The sequence below is a fragment of the Chenopodium album genome, chromosome 18 (genome assembly GCF_948465745.1).
Source record: "Chenopodium album chromosome 18, dcCheAlbu1.1, whole genome shotgun sequence".
NCBI classification, from domain to species: domain Eukaryota; kingdom Viridiplantae; phylum Streptophyta; class Magnoliopsida; order Caryophyllales; family Amaranthaceae; genus Chenopodium; species Chenopodium album.
In genome coordinates this window covers 35,634,022-35,661,491 of record NC_137851.1, presented here as the reverse complement: position 1 = coordinate 35,661,491, position 27,470 = coordinate 35,634,022, and the positions used below count along the sequence as shown (strand labels likewise).

The following is a 27,470-nucleotide window of genomic DNA, read 5'->3' as shown; positions in this document are numbered from 1 at the left end:
CCGGTGGAGGGAGGTCAAGGAGGGGTTAGAAAGGTAACAACGATGTGCATTCCTCAACAACCAATCAAAAACCTTGTCGTCATTGCTCTTTGCTATGAATTGAGCTTGCTTAAGTTGAGCAATGTCGAGGTAGAGAGTGTTGGCGTCCCCCACCGGAGTACAAGAAGGGAGATATCTAGCAAAACCAAGCTTGGTAGCCAGTCTAGTCACCATGCTACCACATTGAATGTCCCCTGATTTCTTACTACGCATGTCCATGCAATTTCTCAAAAAGATGTTCCCAAAGTTGACCATTCCTCGCAATTCCTCTCTAGTTGCAATCCAAAGAACACGCAACTTGGCCTGTGACATCTTTCCCAAGTCTTGCTTTGGGAATACCGAGTAACCCAAAAGTCGATGAAGCACTCGAAGGCATGGTTGGGAAATGTCACTAGAAAGAGAGTAGCGGGCGGTGAACTCATCCAACCCCGAGATATCATGCCACCATGCATTTTGGGCGAACTCATCAAAATTCTCATGCTCTCAAGCATTTATTACATTGATTTGCGCGTGATTTTGTCATACATTCACAAATTAGTTCCATTTTAGGAAGTATAATAATGTCTTAAACATTGCCCTAAGGGCTATGTATAACATTAACCAAACAAACTTATAGGGTCAAATTAAGAAAATTATATTTTTATGAGATTTATGTACAAAAAAAAAAAAAAAAGAGTGTATCACATGGGTTTTCATCAAATACTCCCTCCGCCCATTTTATAGTTCCCATTTGGAATCTTCACATTATTCATAATGTGAAAGAATCTTTTAAACTACTCTTAATATATACTTCTTCTGTTTTTTAATACTTGCAACACTTTTCTAAAATGGAAATATCACAATAGTTGCAACACATTATAAATGGAAAGTTTTTTGGGAAAAAGTTGTACTATTTCTCTTATTTAAAGCACATGGCCCACTAAATTATAGGGGTGAGCAAACCGGGTACCCGGTCAAAATTTTAGGACCCGGACTTGGAATTGGTTGGAACCGGGTCCTAAAATTCGGAACCGGAATTGGATTTGGTTTAACCGGGTCCTAAAATTTAGGAATTGGAATTGGAACCACCGGGTACCGGTTCCGGTTCCGGGTACCCACTTATGTATGTAATTTTTAAAATATAATACAAATTATAATTCTTATTTTAGTTAGTATCATTATTAGTGTTTAATACTTATATTTATATATGCATTAAGCTATTTGTATTCATGTTAGGTATTAATAATACTTTTTTATTTTACAAATTAGATACATTTAACATATTTTTATTATCTAAAATTTAGTTAGTTTAGGATATATTGGGTAACCGGGTATCCAACCGGTTCCGGTTCCAAAAAGTTGAGAATTGGAATTGGAATTGGTTATAACCGGGTCCTTAATTTATTACCCGGAATTGGAACCACCGGGTCCATTCTCGGTTCCGGACCCGCCGGTTCCTAACCAATTCCGGTTCCAATTTCGGGTACCCGAAATTTTTGCTCACCCCTACTAAATTATACTCCAAAATACCTCTTACTCCATTTAAAGTGTATTATATCATGTGGACCCCACTTTTCTTAAATAACGTAAAAAAGTGTATGTTGTAACTATTAAAAAACGGAGGAAGTAAGACATTAGCAATCATGTTGGGACTTATTTGATTCGTCTCGATGAATAAATTATTAATATTCAATTGTTATATTTTTTTTACTAATAATCAACTAACGATATTTATGGTTAAAGTGTTGTACTGGCAAACGTGCAGGTCTAAGAGGGACGTTTGGTTCGCGAAATATATTTATGAGGTATGGGTTTAAAATGCCTAAACCCATACCATATGTTTGGTTGTTTAAAGGATGAATTTTAAACCCATACCTCAAACCCATGAACTATGGGGTTTAGAAACCTTAGAGGAAGGTGGGTTTAGCTCATTCCATTCCCTAAGGTATCAAATACATGGTATTAAGAGGATGTGATTCCATTCTAGAATTAAACCAAACACATGATATTAAGTATTAAGTTCCAATCCGATACCACTTTAACCCCATTTTTGATTCCAAATCCATACCACTCTATGAACCAAACGCCCTTTAAATGGAAACTATAAAAGGAGACGGAGGGAGTAGCTAATATATAATAACAACAATACAATAAGCTGTCAGCTATAAGCTAACCGCTGATCACGAAGCAATGCCATTATTTCCTGTTTATTATCATAGTTTCCCAAGCTTTAACCTAGTAACAACTAGCAAGCATATATATATTGAGCAGCCGCTAAGCAGTAGACAAAGAACCCATAACAACGTTTTCTTTTTCATTCGCTGCGTTCATTCCTAAATCTCCTGAATTTGAAACCTCAATTAAAGCAGCAGCTAGGAGCTTCAGAGCTTAGCCTGGGTTTTTGGCCTAGAAATGCTGCAACAACACACAATCAGTTGTATCGATTGGAAGCCATCGCCGGTTGTAGCCCTTGCCACCAGCGCCGACGACTCTCAAGTCGCCGCCGCTAGAGAAGATGGCTCTCTCGAGATTTGGCTCGTATCTCCTGGCTCCGTCGGCTGGCACTGCCAATTGGTATTGCTTTTTCTGTGATTGTTTCTTTCTTTTCTTTCAATTTTTGCATAATGTTCAAATTCTGCGTTTTCTTTCACTGTTTTTATGATGTTGCGGCTTTTGAAAACTTTAGACGATTCACGGCGATCCCAATTCGAGAATTTCGTCACTTGTTTGGTGCCGCACCAGTTCTAAGGGTTCGTCCGGAAGATTGTTTTCTTCTAGTATTGATGGGTCTGTTTCTGAGTGGGATCTTTATCAATTGAATCAAAAGGTTCTTTTTCTAATTTTATTACTTGTATTGTGTATTTTAAATTGATAGATTATATGGCTGATTGTGGAACGTGGGTTTTTCATTTGAATGGTTTTTGATTTTAATTCTTTTGTGATGGTAGACTGTGCTGGAATCGTTGGGCGTTTCGATATGGCAGATGGCAGTGGAGCCATTAAAGAATCATTGGGGAGATGTCGAACACGAAGCTCATAGCAATGGAAATGGGGTTGTGATAGATAATAATATTGATGATGATAGCGAAAGTAGCGATGATGATGAAAGTTATGGTAGAGTTGAGCTTCATGAAGTGGAGAATCGTCGATTAGCGCTTGCCTGTGATGATGGTTGTGTTAGATTATATACTATCCCTGATACTAATGAGTTGACATACCATAAATCGATGCCCAGGGTTAGCGGTGAGTGCTCTACCTTGTGTCTGTTTGTTTTTTAGTTGTTTCAGAATTTGCAGATGTTCACTGTTGTTTCGTCTTATAACAGGCCGGGGTCTTAGTGTGACCTGGAGCACTGATGGAAATTTTATTTATTCGGGAAGTAGTGATGGGTATGCTATGCCTTAATTTAAAAATAATCTCTTAATTTGGAGAAAAGATGTTGTGAATTCATGTTAGCTAACGCGATAAGCTGTCTAATGTTACTCATTTGTAACATGCAGGTACATTAGATGTTGGGATGCAAAACGTGCTCATGAACTATATAGGATTACTGTTGGTCTTGGAGGTTTGGGAGCAGGGTCAGAAATTTGTGTCTGGTCATTACTTGCTCTAAGGTAGTTTTTGAAACAAATTATTCTGTTTCATACGGTAGCCTATCTAATAGTTGTCGACTTGTAGGACTAGGGGTTAGATTGTATACACTTACCTCTACGAAATTGTCATCATTGATGCTTTGTTGATGTCACACTCAATTAACATATTCACTTTTTTTTTTTTTGTTTGTTCACTCATTCAATTGATATGTTGTGATTAGGTGCGGGGTTCTTGTGAGTGCTGATAGTACAGGCAGTGTTCAGTTCTGGGATATTAAGCATGGAACACTATTGCAGGCTCACTCTATTCACAAAGGTGACTCATTTGCTTTGGCCGCAGTGCCTTCCCACAGTAGGGTGTTTTCTGCAGGTTCTGATGGAAAGGTATACAAACTCTGAAATGCCATTGATCAGCTGTCTGGAATGTTCACAGAAAGTTGCTCTCCTTTTGTTATTGCATAGTTTTTCTACTTGCTTTTCTGTCTTAGGTTTGTTCTGTTAAGTTGTTGATCATTTGATAGGTTATTTATTAAAGTTATTCCGTTATTTCCTCCTATTTCTCTATAGTGGTAGGTTCTATGTATTTTCTTAAACTAGCATAATAATTGCATTGTATTCTGCTTATGATCACATCAAGATAATTGCTACTGTGTCCCTTTTGCCAAAGTAAGGAGTCCATCAATTGGGTTTAGGTTATTTGTTTATTGATGCTCCTTGCTAACTAAGATGCATGTAGGCTTGTGGAACACATTGCTTGTTTAGAATGAAACAATAAATAACCCATGTGGCATTGGTCAGTTTGTTAGTTGATGCTTCCTGTCATCCTGTGTAATAGAGTTCTGTAGGGTATATTATGTTAATGGATTTCCTTCCAATAATTTCGAAGTGAAAGATCAATTGAAGACACTGATTATGGTTCTTCTGTTGCTTCATTCAACTTTTAGACCTTAGTATGTTAGTGCAATTGTTTTGTTTGTAAAATATTAATTTGTGAAAGGTTTCAACACTTCAGATATTCTCAATATGTGTTATTATGCAGCAACTAAGGTTAATATTGTTTGACAGGTGATCTTATATGAGCTCTCTGATGATGTTCTTGACTCCAGTCGCAGTAGTAAGTTATCTTCTGCAGTCAGGAAGAGATGGGTTTATGTTGATAGCAGAAGTGCTCATACACATGATGTTAGGGCATTGACGGTGGCAGTGCCTATTAGCCAGGAAGGTCTGTCTTTGTGCTTCACTTCTGTGCAGCTTTTTTCATGATTGCTAGAGCATGTGTAAGCATCCTCTATGCACTGAAGATTTTAGGTGTTCATTCCCTAATGATACTTGCTGTTTTCCATTGCCAGATTTGCTTCTGGATGAGAAGGTTAAAAGAGTTCGCACCAAAGAAAAGCCTGTTGACTTTAGTTATCACAAGTGGGCAAATTTGGGGGTTCCAATGCTTCTGTCAGCTGGTGATGACACTAGAATGTTTGCATATTCTGCCAATGAATTTACAAAATTCTCTCCTCATGATGTATGCCCTGCTCCTCAAAGAGTGCCTGTACATTTGGTCCAAAATTCTGTTTTTAACAAGATGCCATTGCTTCTAGTTCAAGGCTCAAATGAAATTGATATCCTGTCTCTTAAATTGGGAAATGGTGCTGCTCTTGATAAGGCTAATGGTGGACACGCAGCAACTAATTTGTTGGCCCGTGTCAATAGTAAGGGATCTGGAAAGATTACTTGTAGCGCTATTTCTCCTTCTGGGTCACAATTTTGCTTTTCTAATCATGCCAAACCAAGACTATTTGCATTAAAGAGAGGCGGAGGTTCCAAAAATGCATGGGTTATTGATAAAAGACAACTTCCTGGCAAACTGCCTTATGCTCATGCCCTGGCTTTCACTTCAGATTCGTCTCGATTAATTGTCGCAGGAAGTGATAGAAGAATATATGTAAGTGCTTCTTTTCCTTTTTCTTTATATTCGTGTATTCTCTGTTATGGTTATTTTATTTCATTTTCCATATTCACTTTTCATAAAAAAAATTTAGGCATAGTAGCTTACTAATGATTTGTTGAACTTAATTCTCTTTGAATGCTAAAATAGTACTCCCTCCGTCCATTTATTACATGCCTGTATTCCTTTTTGGGGTGACCAAAATTAAGGCCTGTTTCCATTTATAGGTTGTACTTTTTTACAATATAATAATTCTCTTTTTGATGATTTGTCACCCTTTTTCTTTTTCTTTTTTGTACTTTAACATCAATTCCCAATACTTTCTCTCTGCTAATTCCCAACCACTTTTTCTTTATCTCGATCTCTCTTTAACCCCACATGCATATTTATACTTCCAATTATTAGTTTTAAGGAATCTTTAACTTTCTTAATTCTCGTGCAAAATGAGAAATAGGCATGTAATAAAGGGACGGAGGGAGTATAGTAAATGATTGTTGACAACAATTTCAATTGCTAGCGAAAACTATGGCTTGCACAAATCTATAAATAAGACTATATTGTTAACAAGTTCCTATACATTATTAATGAAATTACTAACCCTGTTCATTCTTTTTATCGACTATGTTGGTTTTATAAACCTTATGAAAGCTCTTTGTCTACAATTTGGATTTTTGATGGATGCAGGATTCCTCGTATTTTTATGACTTACCTACTTAAAGTTTTGGTTCTAATGAAGAATTGTCTTGACTTTTAGGCTCTATTTTATTCACCTTATTTTTTATCTGACAAGTTTAGATAAGATAGTTTTGATAAGGGTTACCCAAGCTCAAATTATGACTAGAACAATTTTTTAAAAGGTTTATTAAGTTCAGATTAGTTCTGGTAAGTTTAGATTAGATAACTTATTATAAGTGAAAATCATGTGAATATACCATCTAACTTCTAATGGAACAAGTTAAGCATGGCAATAGAGTCAAGCCAGTGTAAAGTGCATTACCAATGATGGCTTTTACCAAGATTTGATTGGTGTTTAGTAGTTAGTTAGTTTGAATGGGAACAAAAAGACCGAGAAATGTAAAAGTAGGGAAACACGAAGTTTGTTTGTTTGTTTGTTATTTATGAAAGCATTTTGTTTGTGTGTGTGTGTGACTAGAGATTTTTGAGAGGGGGGGAGGGTGGTAATTTGCTTGTAGTCTAAAGAAAACGTTGCTGCCTAAATTTCCTTGAGGTTCAGACTTTAGAGGCTCCTAGTTTTTGAAATGAGAAGCAGTTATTTTTGTAGAAGTTTTCATGCATCGTATGATTGTGCTGGACTGCTGGTTGTAGAGGGTAGCTTTACAGTGGAATTAGGCCTTTTCTTTCCAGTCTGGCTTGCTTTCTTTCTGTCTCAATCAAGTCATGCTTGTATTGTAACTGGGGATTATTCACATCTCTATGTGTAAGCTGTTACTAACTATAATAAATGTGCAAAAACCTGAGGCTTTCTAGTGGGGAGTACTTGTATGCGATCTTATTGTAATTAATTGTGCCATTCGGAATGTATAGTAAGTTAGTAGGAACATGTTGTGGCATTGGAATGTTATAGTTATAGTAATATATTGTGGCATTTTGGAATGTGTAGTGTATTCTGACATTTGGAAACTTAAAATATTGGTTTTTGTAAGGAATGTATTGGTACTCAACAACACCCATGCTTCCATGGTAAACTATTAAATAAATTTAATTTCTACCTTTTCACAATTTTCTTAGTAAACTATTAATAAAAGTTAATTTCTACTTGGTCTAATCATGCACTCATTCTCTCTCTCTCTCCTTTTTAAACTGGGTAGTTCTGTTGATAATTTAAATTACGTAATTGTTTGTATATAGGAATTTTTATTGACCTTGAAGTATTGGATAGACAATTTGTATTCAATTCCTTTCACCTATTGTTTACAGGTTGTAGACCTGGGATCTACAGAATTGTTGCACGTTTTCACACCTTGTCGTAAGACACAAGATGAGCATTCGCCACCCAGTGAGCCTCCGATCACGAAATTATTCACAAGTTCTGATGGACAATGGTTGGCTGCTGTAAATTGCTTTGGGGATATATATGTTTTCAATATGGAAATACAGAGGTAAGGAGCAGTGCAGTGGACCTTCTTTAACTTTACTTGAATTGTATTACAACTTAGTTTATGTCCCCCTTTTTTTTTTTTTTTTTGGGAAAAAGGTTTACAGCTCGCTAAAATATTACTAGTCTTGGTTTATTGGAATGGTCATAGAAGATTGCTTCTGATATGTAGTTTTATACTTATACTCGGTAACATTGGATGCTTTTCACAATGTCCTGTAAGTTACTTGCCTAGCTGTCTTAGGCTCATGCCAGGTAATCTAATTTAGTGTAAAGTTGTTACAGAATAGTTGAGAATACCAAGAGCCAAATTCCTCAAAACCTCTGATTAATCAATGGCATTGTTGGGAAGTCTTAATTTTACTGTTCTTTTTCTGCAACACTCCATTTTATTCTATTTAAAAGCTGGCTACATATCCTGGATTGCACTACATGTTTCTTTTTAGAGTGTTATCTGGATGTCCATCTTGCCATGGCTTTTAATTACTGCACATTGGGGGCATTATGTTCCTATCTTGCACATATGCATTATCCACGTGTCCATCAGGAGGGAAGATGACTACATTGTAGCTAGTGCTTTTTGACAATGTTTCACAATAATACGTGTGAAGTTCATTAATAAATGCTCATTTACTTCTTTTTGCTGCAATTAGCTTGCCTTTTCTGGATGTTTTTTTATATGTGAATTCCTTGTCTGATCCAGCATATGATCCCTTCTTTCTAACACTGGCTGTGATGTATGATATTGATGAATTCTTAGAATAAATTTGCTTACAGTTATCCTGCATTTTTCATTTGATTATGTCTTGCTATTGTCAATGCATGCTTCTTATCTGTATATCTAACCATCTTCCTTATTGCACGAAACAGGCAACATTGGTTCATATCAAGATTAGATGGTGCTTCTGTTACCGCTGGTGGTTTCTCTCCCCATAGTAACAATGTGCTTGTCATCACAACATCATCAAACCAAGTTTATGCATTTGACGTAGAGGCCAAACAATTGGGTGAATGGTCAAGAAAAAACTCTTTCACTTTGCCACAGAGGTTCCAGGAATTTCCTGGCGAAGTTATTGGCATCTCATTCCCACCATCAGCAAGTTTGTCATCTATTGTTGTTTATAGCTCAAGGTGTGTTTACTTTACCTTTCTGTCTAGAAGTTGGCTTGCTTCTATTCATTTCTGGAGATGGATGTGTGCTTTTTTATGTTTGGCTTGGGCAGTATAACTTGATTTTAGAATTGCAATTTTGGTAGTTTGTGAACTACTTTAGACAAAGGGTAAGTCTTGTATGTGGCTAGCCACATGGTGTGACCACATTGGTTTATAAGAGTAATCTTCATTTTTATGTATGAGTAACCTCATTTAGTCCATAAAAGTAACCCAAATTCATTAGACGAGTAAAATCAAGTAATATAGAAATACCGTTCAAAAAAAAAAAAAAAAGTAATGTAGAAATGAGTAACCCCATTTGTTCATTCGCGTAACTCCTATTCTTTTGTTTTAAAAAATGAAAGAAGGATTCCACTTATTTAGGAGAGTAACCCTTTTTTCTCATTTAAGTAATCTACATACGTTAAGGTAACCCTATTTGCTCATCACTGTGACTCCTATTACTTAATTAATTGCCTTATATGTGATAATGTGAAGTGGTCACTCATATAAGAATTTGTGTTAGAGAAATTGTCCGTAATTTTTAGTGGTTGGTTAATGGTTTGAGTTTCAAATTATGCCTCCTTTAAAAGGTGTACCTTTCTTCTCACCATTAGTTATTTCCTGCTTTTCTGGCATGTCCCGGTCTTGGTTGCAGTTTATCCCAAAATAATTGTCTTACTCTCTCTGGAAATAATAATACTCTTCCGTCCTTAATTTCCCGTAGTGTATGAAGCATGTACAAGGGCAATGAACATCCAGCTAACTATGTCTTGAAAATAACAGTTTCTGTTTTAGATCATTTTTGGCAACTCTTTTTACTACCTTACTCCTTTACACCTTTCTTCTCTCTCTTACGTTAACTACCTTGATCTTATATCTTCCCACTTTTTTACACTCTCTTACGCTTTTTTTGGATAACTAATAAGGAAGGAAAGGAAGGGGAGGGAAATAGGAGGAAGGGAAGGGGAAAGAAAGGGAGGGGGAGGTGAATTCCAATTTCCCTCCAAATCTCTCCAATTTTGGAGGGATTATGCTTATTAATGGGAGAGGGAAAATGGATCCCTTCCTCTCCTTTTCCTTCCTTCCCTCAATCCCTTACCCAAACAAGAGAGTTTGACCACCTCCCTTTCTCTTCCTTTCTTTTCCTTCCATTTTCTTCTATCCAAACAAAGTGTTAGTTTATTCACCTTTTCCCTACACTTTACCACATCATCACTTACCCTCCAATTGCCTTAACCGTGCAAAAGCAATAAATGTTGAAAACTTTCGAAAAAGAGGTAGTATGAAACTATGAACGGTCTATCTACACTTTTCCTCCTATTGCCTTTACAGTGCTAGCAGTAAATGCTAAGAGCTTTTACAAAAGAGGTAGTATGAAACTATGAATGGTCTAATGGACTATACCATCTAATCAGGGATATAACATGAGTGATAGAGACTCGGTTGAAAAGATGATTCATACTCGCCTCTTATTGATTGCCGCTTAATTTAGCTGTATCCAATTCGTCTGCAGGCACAGCGAGTATACCCCTGGCGTGCTTAGGTGCTTCATAGGTTGCATAGTGAATATTCACGTCATAACTGAGCATAAATAAGCGTTGTCCTACCATTTGGGACAAAGTTCTCTTCATGCCACGAAAGATATCATGGCTTTGTTTAGAAAGTAATTAATTGCCTAGAACCTCAAAAAGATTTAATAATAACCTAATTAAATGTTTAGCTATAGAGTTTACCGAAAGTAACGTAGGAAACTTGTCTACGGATAATATGTGTTTAATTTCTGGAGAGATCAAGTTCAATGAAATTGATGACAATGATATACTGTTGTGCTGGGAGATGATTAATTCTCCCTGTGCTATATTTATAAGGATTACGTCAAGAACAGAACTATGAGCTACACTTTTTTTCTTGGTCTTGTGTTACTGCTTCAAATAACCTTAGGCATGGCTTATTGTAGTAGTTCTTTCTTTGACACTTAGTACTCCATAGTTATCATCTAATATTTGAAACCAGTCGTCTAATTTTGGCTATGTGCTTCTATGTTTGACGGGATGGGCAAGCTGTGGGTCTGACTATAAATGAACTTTTGTTGCAGGGCGATGTGTTTGATTGACTTTGGAATGCCTGTTGAACGGGATGATAGTAGTGACTTGGTCAAAAAAGAAATGCTTAATGGTTTGGACTCTGTCTCAAAGAAGCTTTTACACTCAAATGGAAGGCTGAAGCGCAAGTTACAACAGCCTGATATGTACATAAGGCTGTATGGAAGACGGAATTTTGAATTCGTCCAGTTTAAACATCCTGTTTTATTTGTTGGTCATGTTTCCAAGAGTTCTGTTATTGTCGTAGAAAAACCGTGGTTGGAGGTGGTTAAGAGTTTCAGTAGCCAACCCATTCACAAACACATATATGGTACTTGAGTTCGTTTACACAAACAGGTGTTGGTATACAGTTATTCAGCGACGAGTTTTTTTTTTTTGGTTTGCCAGGGTTAGGCCTTGTTGGGGCGATCAATTTTGGTGTTGCAGTAATCACTTCTGTGCCTTTTTGGTAACGAAGCATGTTGTGTATTATGTTCACTAACATTATCTGTTGTCACATTTTCTAGTTAGAAAGGGGTATGATTTTATTCAGACTTCATCTAGGCTGCAGTTTTAGTGCATCTGTAAATAGGGTTCCAAGAACCACTTTGGGATATTTTTTCATTGTAATGATTTTTGTTACTACCTATTTTTTTGTTGACTTCGTTATTTCATTTGATATTTTATTATTAAATAAACAAGATAACCTGACTTGTGTTACACCTATATATTCTTTCCAAAAAAAAAAAAAAAAAAAAAAAAAAGAAATCTACGCCTATGTATGTGGAAGCTGAGAAATTTTAGCATTCACTTTCACTTTAAAGTGTGCTTTTGTGCATTTTAACCAACAATGCACTTGACTTTTGGTCATTTTTTGTTGTTATTTGTAAGAAAATTTGATTTAAAGTTAATAATATTTCATTTATAAATTCTAATTAATCTTATACTATGTGATACTTAATGATTAACATTTGATAACTTATTCTAAAATGATATTAAAATATATAGTATACATTTGATCACAAAATAGTTAGTGTCTAATTTAAGTTTGAGACAGAGATAATGTGAAGCCCCCATCCTGGGGTAGTGGGGCTAATAAGTTTTGTACATTTACGTGCAGCATTTCACTAATTGAGTGTAATTTTGAGTTCTATCTTCAAATTCTATATATGGTTGATCCGTTGATGGATTAGTGAAAGTTTGGAGAAAATTGAATTTAACTAAGGAAGACGATTTGGTTTGTGGAGGGAATTTCGACAATCCTAATAAAACTAGAGAGGAAGGTGTTTCATTGCTGACAGAAATAAGGATTTCCAATACTCTAGTTAGTGATGCATGCCGAGAGTGAAGGATAGCTCAAGTGGTTATCGCTTTCTTCCCGATTTCAGAGGATCTTGGGATCGATTCTCATCACCCCTGCCCTTATGGCTCTCTAACCACCATAAAAAAAGTTAGTGATGCAAGCTTTCCAGTCTTCGGATTACACTGATAAGGATACTGCACAAGACAATTCTCAAAATTCAGCTGGCATGGTTACCTGTAATTAATTTGCTGTTTTTTCTTTTAATAATTCCAACTTTTGATTATTATGGAATAATCCGAAATTTAGTGACTGTCTTCTTTCTTCAATCCCAATTACTTTTCTTATGCGGGTATCTTTTCTTCTACTTTATCTATAAATTAAAGAAAGAATTATATTAATAATCCCACCTTTCTTCCGTCTTCTCAAAATAATACTTCTTAATAATCTCACCTTTTACCCTTATCTTCTCAAAATAGGCCCATGACCGATTTTATAAGATAATTGCCCAGTTGAAATATGTAGCATGCCACGTGTTAGTTTTTATTGGTCTAATTATTTTAGAAAAATTATTAAATTTCCTTTTTCTTTAATGGCTTCCCTGCTTGACTAGACCCACCCCTTTCCACTTAAGTCGTCCACCCACCACTAAACGACCCCACTAGCATGACCAGGTCAACATACCCACCTCCCTTCTGCTGCTGCTTTTCCCCCATCGCTGCTCGCCCCTCTCTCTCGCCCTCTTTTCTCTCTCCTCTGAAACGTGAAACCACCAACAATGGTAGGTGCTTACTTTGATTTCTAGGGTTTAATTCGATGGTGATTTTGTATTAGATGTTGTTGCTAGTGCTTTTGTCAGTGTATTTAATGGCGCCTTAATTCATTTTTTTTTTTAATTTATCAACAAATTAAACGACACTGAGTTGTTTTCGAGGTGGTTGATGGTTGGGTGGGAGGGTTTTTGGGGTCGGTGGGTGGTTGATTGGGGGATTGAAGGTATTCCGATTAGGTAGGAGGTTATTTTTGGGTGATTGCTAGGGTGATTATGACAGAATGACTTGATGGTTATGATGGGTTGCCATGTAAGAAGATGAGGAGGTGGGGTCAATGATAGGTGTAAGAGTGGATTACTATGGAAGGTGGTGGCAACGATGGTAGTGGTGGCAATGGAAGTGGCAGTGAGGTGGTGGTATGGTTGTGGGGGAGAAGAGACATATAAGAGAAAAAAATTTAACCCCTTTAAACAGGTTGTAGGTTAACAAGTCTATTATAAGAAGATGGGGGAAAAGGTGGGATTATTTTGAGATTATTGAAAGGTGAAATTATTTTGAACAGAGTGAAGAAAGATGGGATTATTAATATCAATTTTTCTCAGAAGAAAATGAAACACCAGTTACTGTTAATTCCACCACAAGACTGCCCTGATTAGCCGCCACAAAACTGGTATATTGAGCGAACTTGTGCAAACCCTATTGTAGGGAATATTTTAAGCATCCCACACTTGAGCCCCACTGTGATCATACACTTAAGCTTGGTGGCGTCCAAAGGGAAGGAAGCTAGAGCAAAAGAGTCGCCAACAAGTTTTAGGAACTTGTAAACCGTTCACAGGGTTAAGGTTATACCCCTTCACGATCCATGAGATCGCTAACTCCATAGTGGTCCTAAACCATGATTGGATATTCGGGGATGAAGGTATAAATCCAACCTAAAAGAGATTGAACCTGCCCTAAATAGGCCTCTACTTTATTCTTCTCATATATTCATGTGCGCTTTCCGATCAACATCCAATCAATATATTAATCCTAAACCTGCTTAATCTATGTTGGTTGATATTAATGCACAAATAAATCTATTATTGGCGATCACATGAATTAAAATCATATTAGCCTAAAATCAAATTAATAATTATCTTATTAAGCGTGATTTCAAGTACAAAAATTCCCTTTAATCGTGCAAGAGAGGGCGTGATCAAGCAATAACAATAATATATCAAGCAACATAATATATTAATACAACAAATCATCATAATAATAATATTCTCATCAAAGCATTATATTAGCAAGATCCCAAGCATAATACTAACATGATTAATAACAAATCCTAGCATGTCACTAAGCAATAAAAATCAAAGCTTTATCCCTGATATAATACTAACATGATAGAAGAAAATAAGAAGCAACCTAAACATGATACTAGAAAACAATAAATAACATCCTAGCATGATACTAGGGATTAATAAAATCTAAGCATGCTTTCTAAAGATATATAGTAATTGAATTACTCATTTTGTTGCCTCGTATCTCTTTCTATCAAAACAATACACACGTTAGTAACTTCAATAAAAATATTAAATCAAACAATTAATAATTGAAATATGGATTTGGGACCAAACCCTCAGAAATTATCAACCTTTTACGTTTAGGGCAAAGGCAACTTCGAGCTTGGATAGGTGTGTCTAAGTCTCGTGATGGACGAATATTGTATTTTGAAAAGGGGAAGCTTAGAAAGAGGGAGAAAGAATAAGCTTTTAGCTTTGAGAGAGAGAGAGAATAGAATAGAAAGATGATTGTTGATGATTGAAAACAGGGAAATACGACCCTATTTATAGAGAAAAACATTCGAAAGCGATCAGAGAAGATCGAATTTTAATCGAAGTAAAACTGCATCCATCGCGGCGCAATGAAGCTGCTAGATAACTATTAGCCGTACGGAATCCTTTTTCGAATATAATTCGATAATTAGAGTCCGTACTTTATCTTTTAAAATCAGATTAAATCCTTTAAAACACTTGTTTTATTCCAACTAAAATACTTTATCTTTTCTAAAAATATAATTATTAATCCTAATCTCTTTAGAACCTAAAATAACCTTCTAGATTACTCTAGAAATTAAAGCAATTCCTAATGACTTTAGGAATGATAATTAAATGGACCCTCCACTTGATCATTGGGTCACCCATAAAAACTCATTTAATATCCAATTTAATATTTGGGCCATAACTTCCTCATTATTCATCGGAATTGGGCTTATAATATATTGTTGGAAAGCTTTTTTCGATCCCCATCCAACTACACTATTATTGGACCCTTATCATGGACCAAACTAAATTGGATTGGACATTTTCATGAATAAGGTACGGAAAGGAATATTTTTGAAAACATAAAGAATCATTTTCATTAAAAGTAGAGGAATCACGAGACTCTTTCACATTTCACCTCGTTTGATAATCAAATGACGTGAAAGGTACTCATCACTGGGTTTGGTTTTGGGGAGACACAATTTGGTGTCTATATAAGCCCCCACTTTGATTGAGTTTGGAGAAACGTAAGTTTCGAAAACAAAAGTCAAAGTAGCGATAGGGACGAAGAATGATTCCGAACGTTCGGCGATTCTAAATCATTCTTGTAACGCCGATACCTGCAAAATAGCATTAGTTAAACTCTCTCAACTTTTAATCAATTATCATTCTAATTAAATTAGATTAGATTAGTTTAGTCTCTCTCTTAGGGTTAGATTGTGATTTCCTCCATTGTAGAACTTGGATCTTCTTCAAACTTTGTCAATTCAAGTCTTCCTTTAGTAATCTCGTTTTCCCTATCTCTTCACTCTAGTTCATTGCTTTCTTTTGGTTTGCTTATTGTTTTGTTGATTCATTACTTGCTTATTTGTTCTTGCTTGTTTGATTTTCATGTTCAACCTTGTTAATTATGCTTTCTTACATTGTTTAGTTTTCATGGTTAGTTTCTCTTACCTAGGCTAAGTTTTTAGCTAGGGGAAGGGGGTGAATTACATGGATTATTATTGATGATTAATGATGATTTGATTGAACTCATGCCATAAATTGATGAAAGATATGATTTTTGATAGTTTGAGATTATTAGTAGCACATTATTTGATGTTCCCTAATTTGAATGCATGAGAATGATTTGAATTAGATTAAGATCACCTTTACTTTGATGATTGCATGAAAATGAATTATTTAAGTAGAGTTTTATGTATTGTGCACTCTTAATCTCTCGATTTTTTTGGAGTCTAATTGGATGTGCGAAAGTGATCTCGATTAGGCCAAGACCTCATTCATTGATTTTCTTAGACAATTGCATGAGAGTGAGTTGTTTAGGTAGAATTTAGCATTCTATGGCATGTTCTTCATGATAATCATCGTTGTTCACCTTTGTTTAATCGTGTTTGACACCCCCGTACCCCCTAGAGTCGTTTCCCTTTGGTTTAATCCTTCTTTATCTTTCTTTCTTTATTGTTTTAGAGTCTTTAATCAAAGAAAACCAACAAAAATTTACTCTCCTTTGACTCTTGCATTAGTGAATTTGGTGTTTAAACTCGTGTGCTTCCTTTTGGGTTCGACCCTTTACTTGCCACTAACTAGTTTAGTGAAGAGTTTAGGTATTATAAATTTCTAATTTGGTTAGGGTTAGTAGTCCCAACGACCTACTCCACCGTGATCATTGACTAATTTGTACTCTATTTTGTTTCTAGTAAATATTACTTCGTTTCTTATGAAGATATTGGTTAATACCAAGGTCTTCTTTCTCCCACATGTCTATCTATTAATCTTATTAATTAGTATATTTTAATCTTTGTGTGAGACTATAGGGAATAATTTCAAGCATCCCACACTTGAGCCCCATTGTGATCATACACTTAAGTATGGTGGCGTCCAAAGGGAAGGAAGTTAAAGCAAAAGAGTCGCCAACAAGTTTTAGGAACTTGTAAACCGTTCACTGGGTGAAGTTACACCCCTTCATGATCCATGAGATCGTTAACTCCATAGTGGTCTGGAACCATGACTGGATATTCGGGGATGAAGGTACAAATCCAACCTAAAAGAGATTGAACCTATCCTAAAAATAGTCCTCTACTTTATTCTTCTCATATTCATGTGCGCTTTCTGACTAACATACAATCGTTAGATTACCCCTAAACTTGTTTAATCTATGTTGGTTGAATATTAATGCACAAACAAATCTATTATTGGTGATCACTTGAATTAAAATCACACTAACCTAAACAAGATTATTAATTATCTTATTAAGCGTGATTACAAATACAAATTCCCTTTAATCCTGCAAGAGAGGGCATGATCAAGCAATAACAATAATATATTAAGCAACATAATAACAACAATCATCATAATAACAATCACAATCTCAATCTCATGAAAGCATAATATTAGCAAGATCATAGGCATGATACTAACAAGATTAATAACAAATCCTATCATGTTACTAAACAATAAAGATCAAAGCTTTAGCCCTAACATGATACTAACATGATAAAAGAAATAGGAAGCAACCTAAGCATGATACTAGAAATCAATAAATAACATCCTAACATGATAATAGGAATTAAAATAATATAAACATGCTTTCTAAAGAAATATAGCAATAAAATAACTTACTTTGTTGCCTCGTATCTCTTTCTATTAAAAGAATACACACGTTAGTAACTTCAAGGAAAATATTAAATCAAACAATTAATTTAAATAATTGAAATAGGGATTTGGGACCAAACCCTTAGAAATTATCAACCTTTCACGTTTAGGGCGAAGGCAACTTCGAACTTGGATAGGTGTGTCTAAGACTCGTTAATTCGGTATGGTGCTTGTAAAAGGCTAGGCTAGAAAGAGGGAGAAAGAATAAGCTATTGCTTAAGAGAGTAAGAGAGTAGAATAGATGATTGTTGATGATTGTGAATGAAAAAATACGACCCTATTTATAAGGAAAAAGGTCTGGAAAACGATCAAAAAAAGATCGAATTCCATTCGGAGTAAAACTGCTCCCATCATGGCGCGACAGTGTCCATCGCGGCGCGACAGCTCCATTGCGACGCGATGGCTTTGTCGTTTCGCGATGGTTCACGTGCTAACTCAAAGCCGTATAGAGTCCTTAATCTAATTAAATTAGACTAATTAACGTCCGTACTTATCTTTTAAAATCAGATTTAATTCTTTTAAAACACTTGTTTTATTCCAAACAAAATTCTTATATTTTTCTAAAAATATAATTACTAGTTCTAATTCCACTAGAATTTAAGATAACCTTCTAGATTATTCTAGAAAATTAAAATCAATCCTAATGACTTTATGAATATTAATGGGCCCTCCACTTGATCATTGGGCCGTATATAAAACTCATTTTGGGCCTAATTTAGTATTTTGGCCATAACTTCCTCATTATTCATCGGAATTGGGTTTATAATATATCAATGGAAAGCTCTTCTCGAGCCCAATCAAACTACACTATTTTTGGACCATTATCATGAACTAAACTAAACTGGACTAGACATTTTTATAAATAGAGTACGAAAAGAAATATTTTCGAAAACAGAAAGAAGTATTTTATTAAAACAACCGCATCACAAGACTTTTCACATTTCACCTTGTTTGATAATCAAATGACGTGAAAGATATATAAGTTTTGGTTTTGGGGAGACACAATCTGGTGTCTACAGAAGCCCCCACTTTGACTGAGTTTGGAGATATATAAGTTTCGAAAACAAAAGTCAAAGTAGCGATAGGGACGAAGAATGATCCAGAACGTTCTGCGGTCCTAAATCATTCTTGTAACGCCGATACCTGTAGTCTAGCGTTAGTTTAAACAGATAAAAGAGTTAAGAAACGCGTATCTTGCACCGTCAAGCACACGCCTTTGGGGTAACCGCATTTTGTTGTATTTGATACGAGACTTCCACGATACCTTGTAAACGCCATCTGAAGGTAACAATACCTCGCTATCTTCATTTGTTTATGACAATCCTCCACAGTACCTCGGGAACATCGTCGAAGGTTACTGTACCTCGTCATCTCCAGTGTTGTGGAAATACCTCGTCACGGTAGTACCTCGCCACTATAGACAATCTCCTCTCTACTTCGGGATATCGTCGAAGACCGCTACTTGTAGCCATCTTTAGTTTTGCTGTGACAATCAACCTAAGAAGATTATCGAAGACCATCGCTTGTTGATCCTCAGTTTTCTAGTGCTTCGCTGATATATTTTGCTGTGATTGCTTGTTGTGCCAGTACCTCGGCGCATTTTGTAATGAGCCGGTACTTTGGCGCTTGTGCTTGCTTGTGAACCAATACCTCAGTGCTTGTGATGAGCTAGTAGGCACTTTAAGTAAAGTGAGATGATCGTCGTCAAGCAGATCACTTATCGCGATTGTAATCGTGCCGACTACTAATCATGTCAATTTGCTTATAGGGGCTAACTGGCGTACCAAGGAACCCAACTGCTGAACAACGTCCACATAACCATTTATGGGGCCTTGGAGTTGCATCGCTGAGGAAAGGAGAGCCAGCGTACGCTGCCACGTGTCATCGCAGCGCGATGGAATCGGGTTTCCGAAATAAAACCCTTTTCTTCCTCATTTTGTCGCTACTGTTTTCTTTTTCCTTGGTTTTCGCTCAAACCTTCACCTTGGTCGTTCTTGCTCGTTTCTCAACCAAATTCGCTCAAATTTGTTGCAAATCAAAGCTCTTGATCTCTAGTTTGCCGATCTATTTAAGTTTTGCTCAATCTCCTCTCGATTTGGAGGAATTTCGTGTGTTTTATTTGCGAATTTTTGAAAAATTCGAAACTTCTTTTGCTTATTTTGCTTTGTTTGTCAAATTTCTTGCCATGAAATTGCTTGTTTATGCCTGTATATCACCTTAGGAGTGTTTTTAGACTTGTTTGACTCAATTTGGTGAAGAAACGAACGTTTTGCCATTGTTGGGCTCTTTGAGATAGTGAGAACAATGTGACTTGTTCTTCGTGTTCTTGCTAGCTATTCATGCTCAATTTGTCACAATATTTTTCATAGTATTGCAATAAATTGTTTAATTGCTTGAGAATGTTATTTTTGCTTGAATAAAAAACATGCTCTGTTTTGGTACCACTTACTCTTTTTTTTATTCCGAACATAGTATTATGCGGCTAGGTGAACCTTAGATACTATAGAGCCTTTCATTTACTGTTTTCTTGCATAATCAGCATGTCTCGACGATGCGGTTCAGGCTCACGCTCTCATGGGCTCACCGAGAGGACAAGCTTGTCAACACCGGCGAGGGGACTTCCACTAGCCTTGGGGAGTTCCCTGAGTGGGATGGGCACACCTTGTACTTTGCGCCCTAGTTTCACATTTCAGATCGCGTTCAACTCAGGATGACTGACGAGCGAGTTCGTTGCCACGGTTCAGGCAACGACACCATAGGATAACTGTACGATTCTTACTTACGCAACAACGAGGAGTTGCGTGCGCTGTGGGAGTCTTGTGGTTGCTGCATACTACTTGGGCTCTCTATTCTTTGAAGTCGAGCCGTTTCTTGGTTCGCGCTTTGGTGGAGTTCTTTTGGGACACCACCACCACGTTCCATTTTCCTTGGGGTGAGATGACCGTCACTCCCCTTGACTTCTCTATGATCACCGAATTAGAGTTATGGTCACCTGCAGTTCCTTTTGGTAGTGATACTACCCTCTTCTCTCCTGAGGCAGAGGAGCTACTGGGCCCCATTGTTATTCGGGCCTGCGGTGAGTCTTGACCACTACAGATGAGTAGCCAATTTATTCGGCGGTCTGTGCTAGTAGAGGCTTTTCAGGATGATGCGACCACCTTGGAGCAGCGGGTGCACATTTTTGTTTTGATTCTTCTGTCAGGGTTCTTTTCTCCTGACAAGGGTAGCCGAGTGCTACTCTACTATTTGCCTGCTCTCCGCAACCTTCGAGCGATCAGGACTTTTGATTGGGCCAGCTTGGCTTATGCTGACTTCTTGCTGGGGTTGCGACTCGCCTGTTGTCAGCGTACCTTTGACGAGGAGGTCACACTTTCTAGCTTCTGGAGGGTCATAGAGATATACTCCATTTCTCTTGGCAATAGGTTTATTTTTGTCGTTAGCTTTTGCGGATATTTTCGTGTTGTTACAGGTGTGGTTCTACGAGTATATGCCATCTTTGGCACCAGCCAGGCCTTCGCCTCGAGGGCTCCCTATTGCTGCTAGTTGGGGTGGCTGTTATATCGACCAAACTGCTGCCCTTGTTCGAGAGTTGCTTCTCTCGCTATGCATTGTTCGACATTTTTGTTCACTCTTTTGAATAGGATTCCAACTCATGAGTGTTTATCTTGCAGGGACCTGAGGTTAACTTCCATCCGTGGGCTGATTTTGATGTCCCCGCACTAGCTGTCAAGTACACAGCTCATTGGCGCTACTTCCAGGGAACATATGATGTTGTGGTGTACCTGGGCAAGAGAGTTGCGATTCAACACTCTTCGGAGTCTTTTGTCGTTCCTACCCGTCCTCCACGGCATATGATTGATCATACGGACTTGAGAGTTTATATGGGTAGGTCGCCAGCTGGTACAGAGTGGCAGCGTCATAGCCATCCGAACCTTGTGCCGCGGTTGGCTCCACCACCTTGCCCGTTAGAGGAGGCGGAGGTATATTTCGCATCTTTTGATTTGTTCTTTTGGTAGCCCCCAGGGAATTCTAATCACTTAGATTTTATTCCTACAGGCTGCGGCGACGGTTGCGGATTTTATACCAGTGTCTATTATTTATTAGGGGTCTTTCGGCCCAGTTGAGGAGATGATTCCTCTAGCCCTTGAGGAGTGGCCTTTGTGGAGAGGTCGATACCTCGCCACTAGACCTGGGTGAGTTGTCTATCATTATTTTGTTTGTATGCGTGTTCTTTGAGTGTTTCTGACTTTTATTACTTGATAGTTTTCCCGCGAGGTGATGACGAGGATGGAGAGTGGCATGGACGCCTTTCGTTATCAGCTCGTGAGATTGAGTCACCGAGCTAGCTGTCGTCGTGCGAATGATGCACAGAGGTATTTCTCTTTGACTCTTATTTTATTTGTTTTACTCATTTTTCTTACATTTTGATTCGGCTTATTTTTCTATTTCAGCATGTTCCTCCATCACATACTCGTACGAGACCCGAGGATCGGAGAGAGAGATCCGGGTCTGGCTCGAGGCGTCGTCGTACTTCGGTTGGGAACCAGGACAGTCGAGCGGAGTCTGATCGGACTGTGATGGTGGAGGGTGTCGGGTCTTCTTCTGATGGTGCGTCGAGGAGGCCGACTGGCTAGGGAGGTGCGACATCAGCTCCTTTGGTGGGTGGTGGGACGTACGAGGTTGGCTCATCGTCGCAGCAGCCACAACAGCCGGGACCTCAGTAGGGTGAGCCAGGATGGGCTGGCCCTACTCTTTCTCTTCCGACTACTAGTGATCCTGAGGCTGGTGAAGGATTGACTCCGCGGACTGTGCAATTCTTGGATGCATTTGGTGTTCCTCCGCAGTACGTCCTTTGGAGCCGTAGTTGTGCCCGTACTCTTTTTTTTTATTCGTCTTTGTTGGACTTTGTTGGACTTTGTTTTATTTGACACTTATGTTAGATATATTGTACATATATCCTATGATTACTATGTTATTTATCTTTTTACATTTTTATTTTTCATTTTATGTGCATATGAGTGTGTGAAAAATTGTGATTACCTTTTGCGCAAAAAATTCCGTCATTTTTATTACTAATGGAGGGCATCCGACTTCCACCCCCAAAAGGAAAAAAAATGAAAAATAAAATTGAATTTGACCAAAAATAAGCTTAAATTAATTAAACTTAAAATAATCAAAAGGGGATAAGTGTTTGAAAGAAAATTCCCAAAAATAAGTTTGGATAAGGCTTTGAAAATAATCAAAACCGTAAAGTCAAAGCACGAATCTGAATCAAAGTCGGATAACACACAGTCAGCTTAGCGCATTATTCTAACGCGGTAAAAATTGAACCATCGCGGCGCGACACTCCTATCGCGGCGCGATTGTCTTATTTCTCCGAATTCTCCTGGGATTCGGTTTTCGTCAAGTTCTGTTTATAAAAAGCCCCCAAATTCGTCGATTACAGGATAATTTAAGCAGATTAAAATATTTAGCTTATTAATTTTCACACAAAATAGCCATGTCTAAGACCTTTAGTGATTTTACTCGTGAGTGGTGTCGGTCTTTGACTGCCAAAGAGAGAAAAGAGCTTGAATTTTTCCACTTGGGAGGTTTATATGGTATTAAGGGGGTAGATCTTGACATAGATTTTATTCATACTGCCTTAGAATATTGGGATTCAAATATCCATTGCTTCAAATTTGATTATGATGAAATGTGCCCTTTACCGGAAGAATTTGGTGCCATTCTTGGCTTCCCCTCTTTAGATCTTGCAGTAATTCCCACGGTGAGTGAATATTACTATAAAGATTTTGAGCGTTTCCTTAACCTTAGGGATAGGGACTTAAAAGACATAATGCATGGGAATGTAGTAAATTTGAAAGAATTTATAAATTTGTATTTTGATAGACCATGCTCTAAGTCTTTTCATGTTTATAGGAGGAGGGCTTTCCTCTTTTGCATGTTTAGCCAATGTCTTCTTACTAGTGGAAAGATTCATGAGGGTCAAGCAATTTTAGCATCTGTCATAGAGCAAAATGAATCCGGGAGAAATCCAATGCCATAAATTTTTTGGAGAAACTATGCTTAGTTTAGATGAACTAAAAAGAGATCCGAATGCACCTCTTAGAGGTTCTCCAATTTTATTACAGGTAGAAAATCAATACTTTTAATTACAGAAATAATTTTTTTTTAATTTTGTATAGTAATATTAATTTTTGTATTGAATTTTTGCAAATTTGGCTAATGGAAAGGCTTAAATTAATTAGCCCTCCTGACAATGTTGAAAAGTATACACCCAATTGTCTCGTGAGAAGGAAGAAGCGCTTCTCCATAAAGATGGGCCGCCGGGAATGGAGTAGAATCTTTGAAACTCGCGACTTTGCCATTAAATGGGTTGCTCCGTGGTGGAAAATTGAGAAGATGGTTGGTGTCAATAAACAACCTTTTTGCCGTCTTCCAAGTTTGTCCAAATTGACCTTTTACTACCCTTCTAGAGTAAAAAGACAATATGGCGTTGCTCAAACCATTCCTTTCGGGGATCTTCGTCGCCCTTATGAATTTCCGGTTTCACAAGATATAGAAAGATTTGATGACTATTGGTGTGCCAGACCTTTATGGGAAGTTGTTACCCAAAAGGTTTCTCCTTCTTTGTCCGGAGATGTGAAGCAGTGGTTACTTGATAGATCTCAAAAGGACAAGAACAAAGTCCACAACACGCACAAGACTAGTTTTAAAGATCGTCTAGGAGATAAGAAAATTCCTCCTAAAGATCTTCTAGGTGCAAGAATTGAATTCAAGACCCCTATTATGCCTAAGAAGAAAAATACTACTAAGGGCAAGGAGAAAAGAAAAACTGACTCCACAAATAAAAAACATGGTGTAATGGCTATTGGAGAAACTATTGATATTAAGATTGTGTGCAGATCTTCTAAGGGATCCTTATTGGTGAAAGAGATGGATGATGAAGAAGAGGCGGAGAAGAATTGGAAAAGGGCCAGAAAAGAGAAAACAGATTAGAACATTGCTTTTACTATCAATTTATTAGTCAATTTTTATTTTTAAGCCTTTATTTTATTTCCATCAATAATGTAATTTTACTTTTATTTATGCAATTTTCAGGTTTTTAAATTAAATTGACTTTTTTACATTGAATTATTTATTAAAGCAATGAAAACAACTTGAGTTAATTTGGCAAATTGTTCGAGTACGGAAGTTGAAAGTTTCTCGAAATTCACCGAAATTTGCCCAGATTGACGAAAACGAACTGGCGCCTGAATTTTGGATTCATCGCGGCACGACAAACTTGTCGCAACACGATGGCTTTGTCACCGTGCGACAAATCCTGTCGCGGCACGCTGTACTGGAATTTTGTGCGTCGTTGACGTACTGATGAAGGAGTGCGAGGTTTGTAAAATTTAAAGTGGCCGCACCCTGTAAAGGGTTGCCTACGTATCCTTTTCGTAGGAATCAGGCCAAACGTAGCTCTCTTGAGTATGTTACTCAAGTTATCATGGGTAGAATTTCTTAAGTTGGTCAAGATTCATCATATTTGAGAATTCAATTACCATCCATATCAATTAATTTTGCAGCACTTCCTGATAGGATAGTTTTGACGATATATGGTCCGGACCAGTTAGACCTAAATTTGCCTCTTGGGTGTAGAACATTTTTCCTTAATGCTTTTAACACCAAGTCTCCTACTTTGATGTTTCTTGTCTTGACCTTTTTGTTAAAATGTCTAGCCATGCGAGTTTGGTAGCATGGAGTATGATGTAGAGCTTCTAGTCGTTTTTCATCAAGTAGAATTAGCTCTATATATCTTGCTCTAGTCCATTCGACTTCATCGAGTTTGCTTTCCAACGCGATGCGTAGGGAAGGTATTTCTAATTCCACAGGTTGTACGACATCCATTCCATAGACTAAGAAAAATGGCGTATTTCCAGTGGATGAACGAATTGACGTGCGATAACCCCAAAGAGCGAAATGGAGTTTGTCAGGCCAATCCTTGTAGTTTTCTGTCATTTTTTCGATGATAGTCTTTAAATTCTTATTGGCTGCCTCTACTGCGCCATTTTCTTGAGGCTTGTATGGAGAAGAGTGATGATGTTGAATGCCGTATTTTTGAAGCAATTCTTCACATTCCGCTTGAAAGTGAGTTCCATTGTCATTTATCATTTCATGTGGGACTTCATATCGACATATAATGTTCCTTTCGATAAAAAGTGCTACATGTTTTGTGGTGAGTTTTGCATATGATGCCACTTCAACCCATTTTGTAAAGTAATCAATTGCTACTAGGATATATTCATGGCCTCCTGTCCCAGGAGGAGTGATTTTTCCAATAATGTCTATACCCCATGTTGAGAATGGCCATGGTGAAGTATAGGTGTAAAGGAGAGAGGGAGGAACATGTTGTAAGTTAGCGTATATTTGGCATCTAGGGCATCTTTTTACGTATTGATGGCAATGGTAGTCCAATAGTATCCTTGTCGCATTACTTTTTGGGCTAACATTTTGCCATTCATGTGAGTTCCACACACTCTTTCATGGATTATTCTCATTTCTCTTTGAGCTTCCTTTTTTCCTACACATAGGAGAATTCTACCTTTAGGTACCCTTTTATGTAGCTCATCATTTATGAGTACATATTGGGAAGCCAAAAGTCTTAGTGCTCGTTTTGCTCTCTTATCAGCATGGAGTGGATATTCTCCTTTGGTGACATAGTTGAGGATGTCAGTATACCAAGGTTTTTCCTCCTCTTCTTCTTATTCTTGAATTACTTTGTCATCTTCTATAGCTTGGATATAAGCTGGTTTATGCCTTTTTTCTATTGTCAAAGGCATTTGCTCAATTTCCTTAGGAATTCTAACCATTGAGGCTAGTCTTGTCAAGGCATCAGCAAATTGATTTTCCTCCCTTGGTATATATGTGTAATTGACCTTGTCAAGTTGATCGGTAAGAGTTTCTAGGTATGTTTGATACGGAGCTAAACTTTCACTCCTTACTTTCCATCTTTTGGAAATCTGATTGATGATTAAAGAAGAGTCTCCGAATATTCGAAGTTTCTTCACTCCTCATGCCAAAGCTGTTTTGAGGACTACCACACATGCTTCATATTCCGCAGTATTGTTGGTAACGTCGAAATCTAACTTTATGGAGATTGGGACGTGTTCTTCTTTGGGTGACTTTAATAATACTCCTATGCAACAACCTTTTTGGTTTGAGGTTCCGTCGAAGTATAATGTCCAAGTATCATCTTCCGTAACCATCAAGTCTTCGTTTGGAAAATCATTCTCATGTATTGGTGTTGAATCTTGTTTTGGAAAATCTGCTAAGAAGTTTGAGACCACTGATCCTTTAATAGCCTTTTGGGCATAAATCTTACATCGAATTGTGATATGTTTACTATCCATCTTGATATTCGTCCGTTAAGTGTTGATTTCTCGAAAAGATACTTAAGTGGGTCCATTCGAGATACCACATAGACTGTATGAACGAGCATGTAATGTCTCAGCTTAGTTGTGGCCCACACTAGTGCGAGGCACAGTTTCTCAAGTGGTGTGTAGCGTACTTCATACTCGAGCATCTTTTTACTTAAGTAGTAGATGACGTTCTCTTTACCTTCTACTTCTTGTGCAAGCATAGCTCCCATTGTCTCTTTAGTGAATGCTAGGTATAATCGAAGAGGAATTCCTGGAAGCGCTGGTGCTAATACGGGAAGATTAGCGAGATAGGCTTTGATCTTTTCAAAGGCTTTTTGACACTCATCGTCCATATTACTGGCACATTCTTTTTAATTTTCTTGAATATTGGTTCACATATCGTGGTTAGCTT

The 27,470-nt window shown here is 37.3% G+C and overlaps 1 protein-coding gene across 1 annotated transcript; it reads left to right on the top strand.

The window, feature by feature from the left end:
* The first annotated feature begins 2,290 nt into the window (after positions 1 to 2,290).
* On the top strand, positions 2,291 to 11,627 carry LOC145592390 (WD repeat-containing protein PCN-like). Its single transcript, XM_081648838.1, has 11 exons — positions 2,291 to 2,592; positions 2,705 to 2,845; positions 2,967 to 3,261; positions 3,344 to 3,407; positions 3,519 to 3,632; positions 3,833 to 3,995; positions 4,677 to 4,833; positions 4,961 to 5,550; positions 7,492 to 7,673; positions 8,540 to 8,800; positions 10,920 to 11,627. Exons 1-11 carry the CDS (start codon positions 2,431 to 2,433, stop codon positions 11,242 to 11,244), a joined length of 2,454 nt encoding a protein of 817 aa, XP_081504964.1. The 5' UTR covers positions 2,291 to 2,430; the 3' UTR covers positions 11,245 to 11,627.
* The last annotated feature ends 15,843 nt before the right edge of the window (positions 11,628 to 27,470 follow it).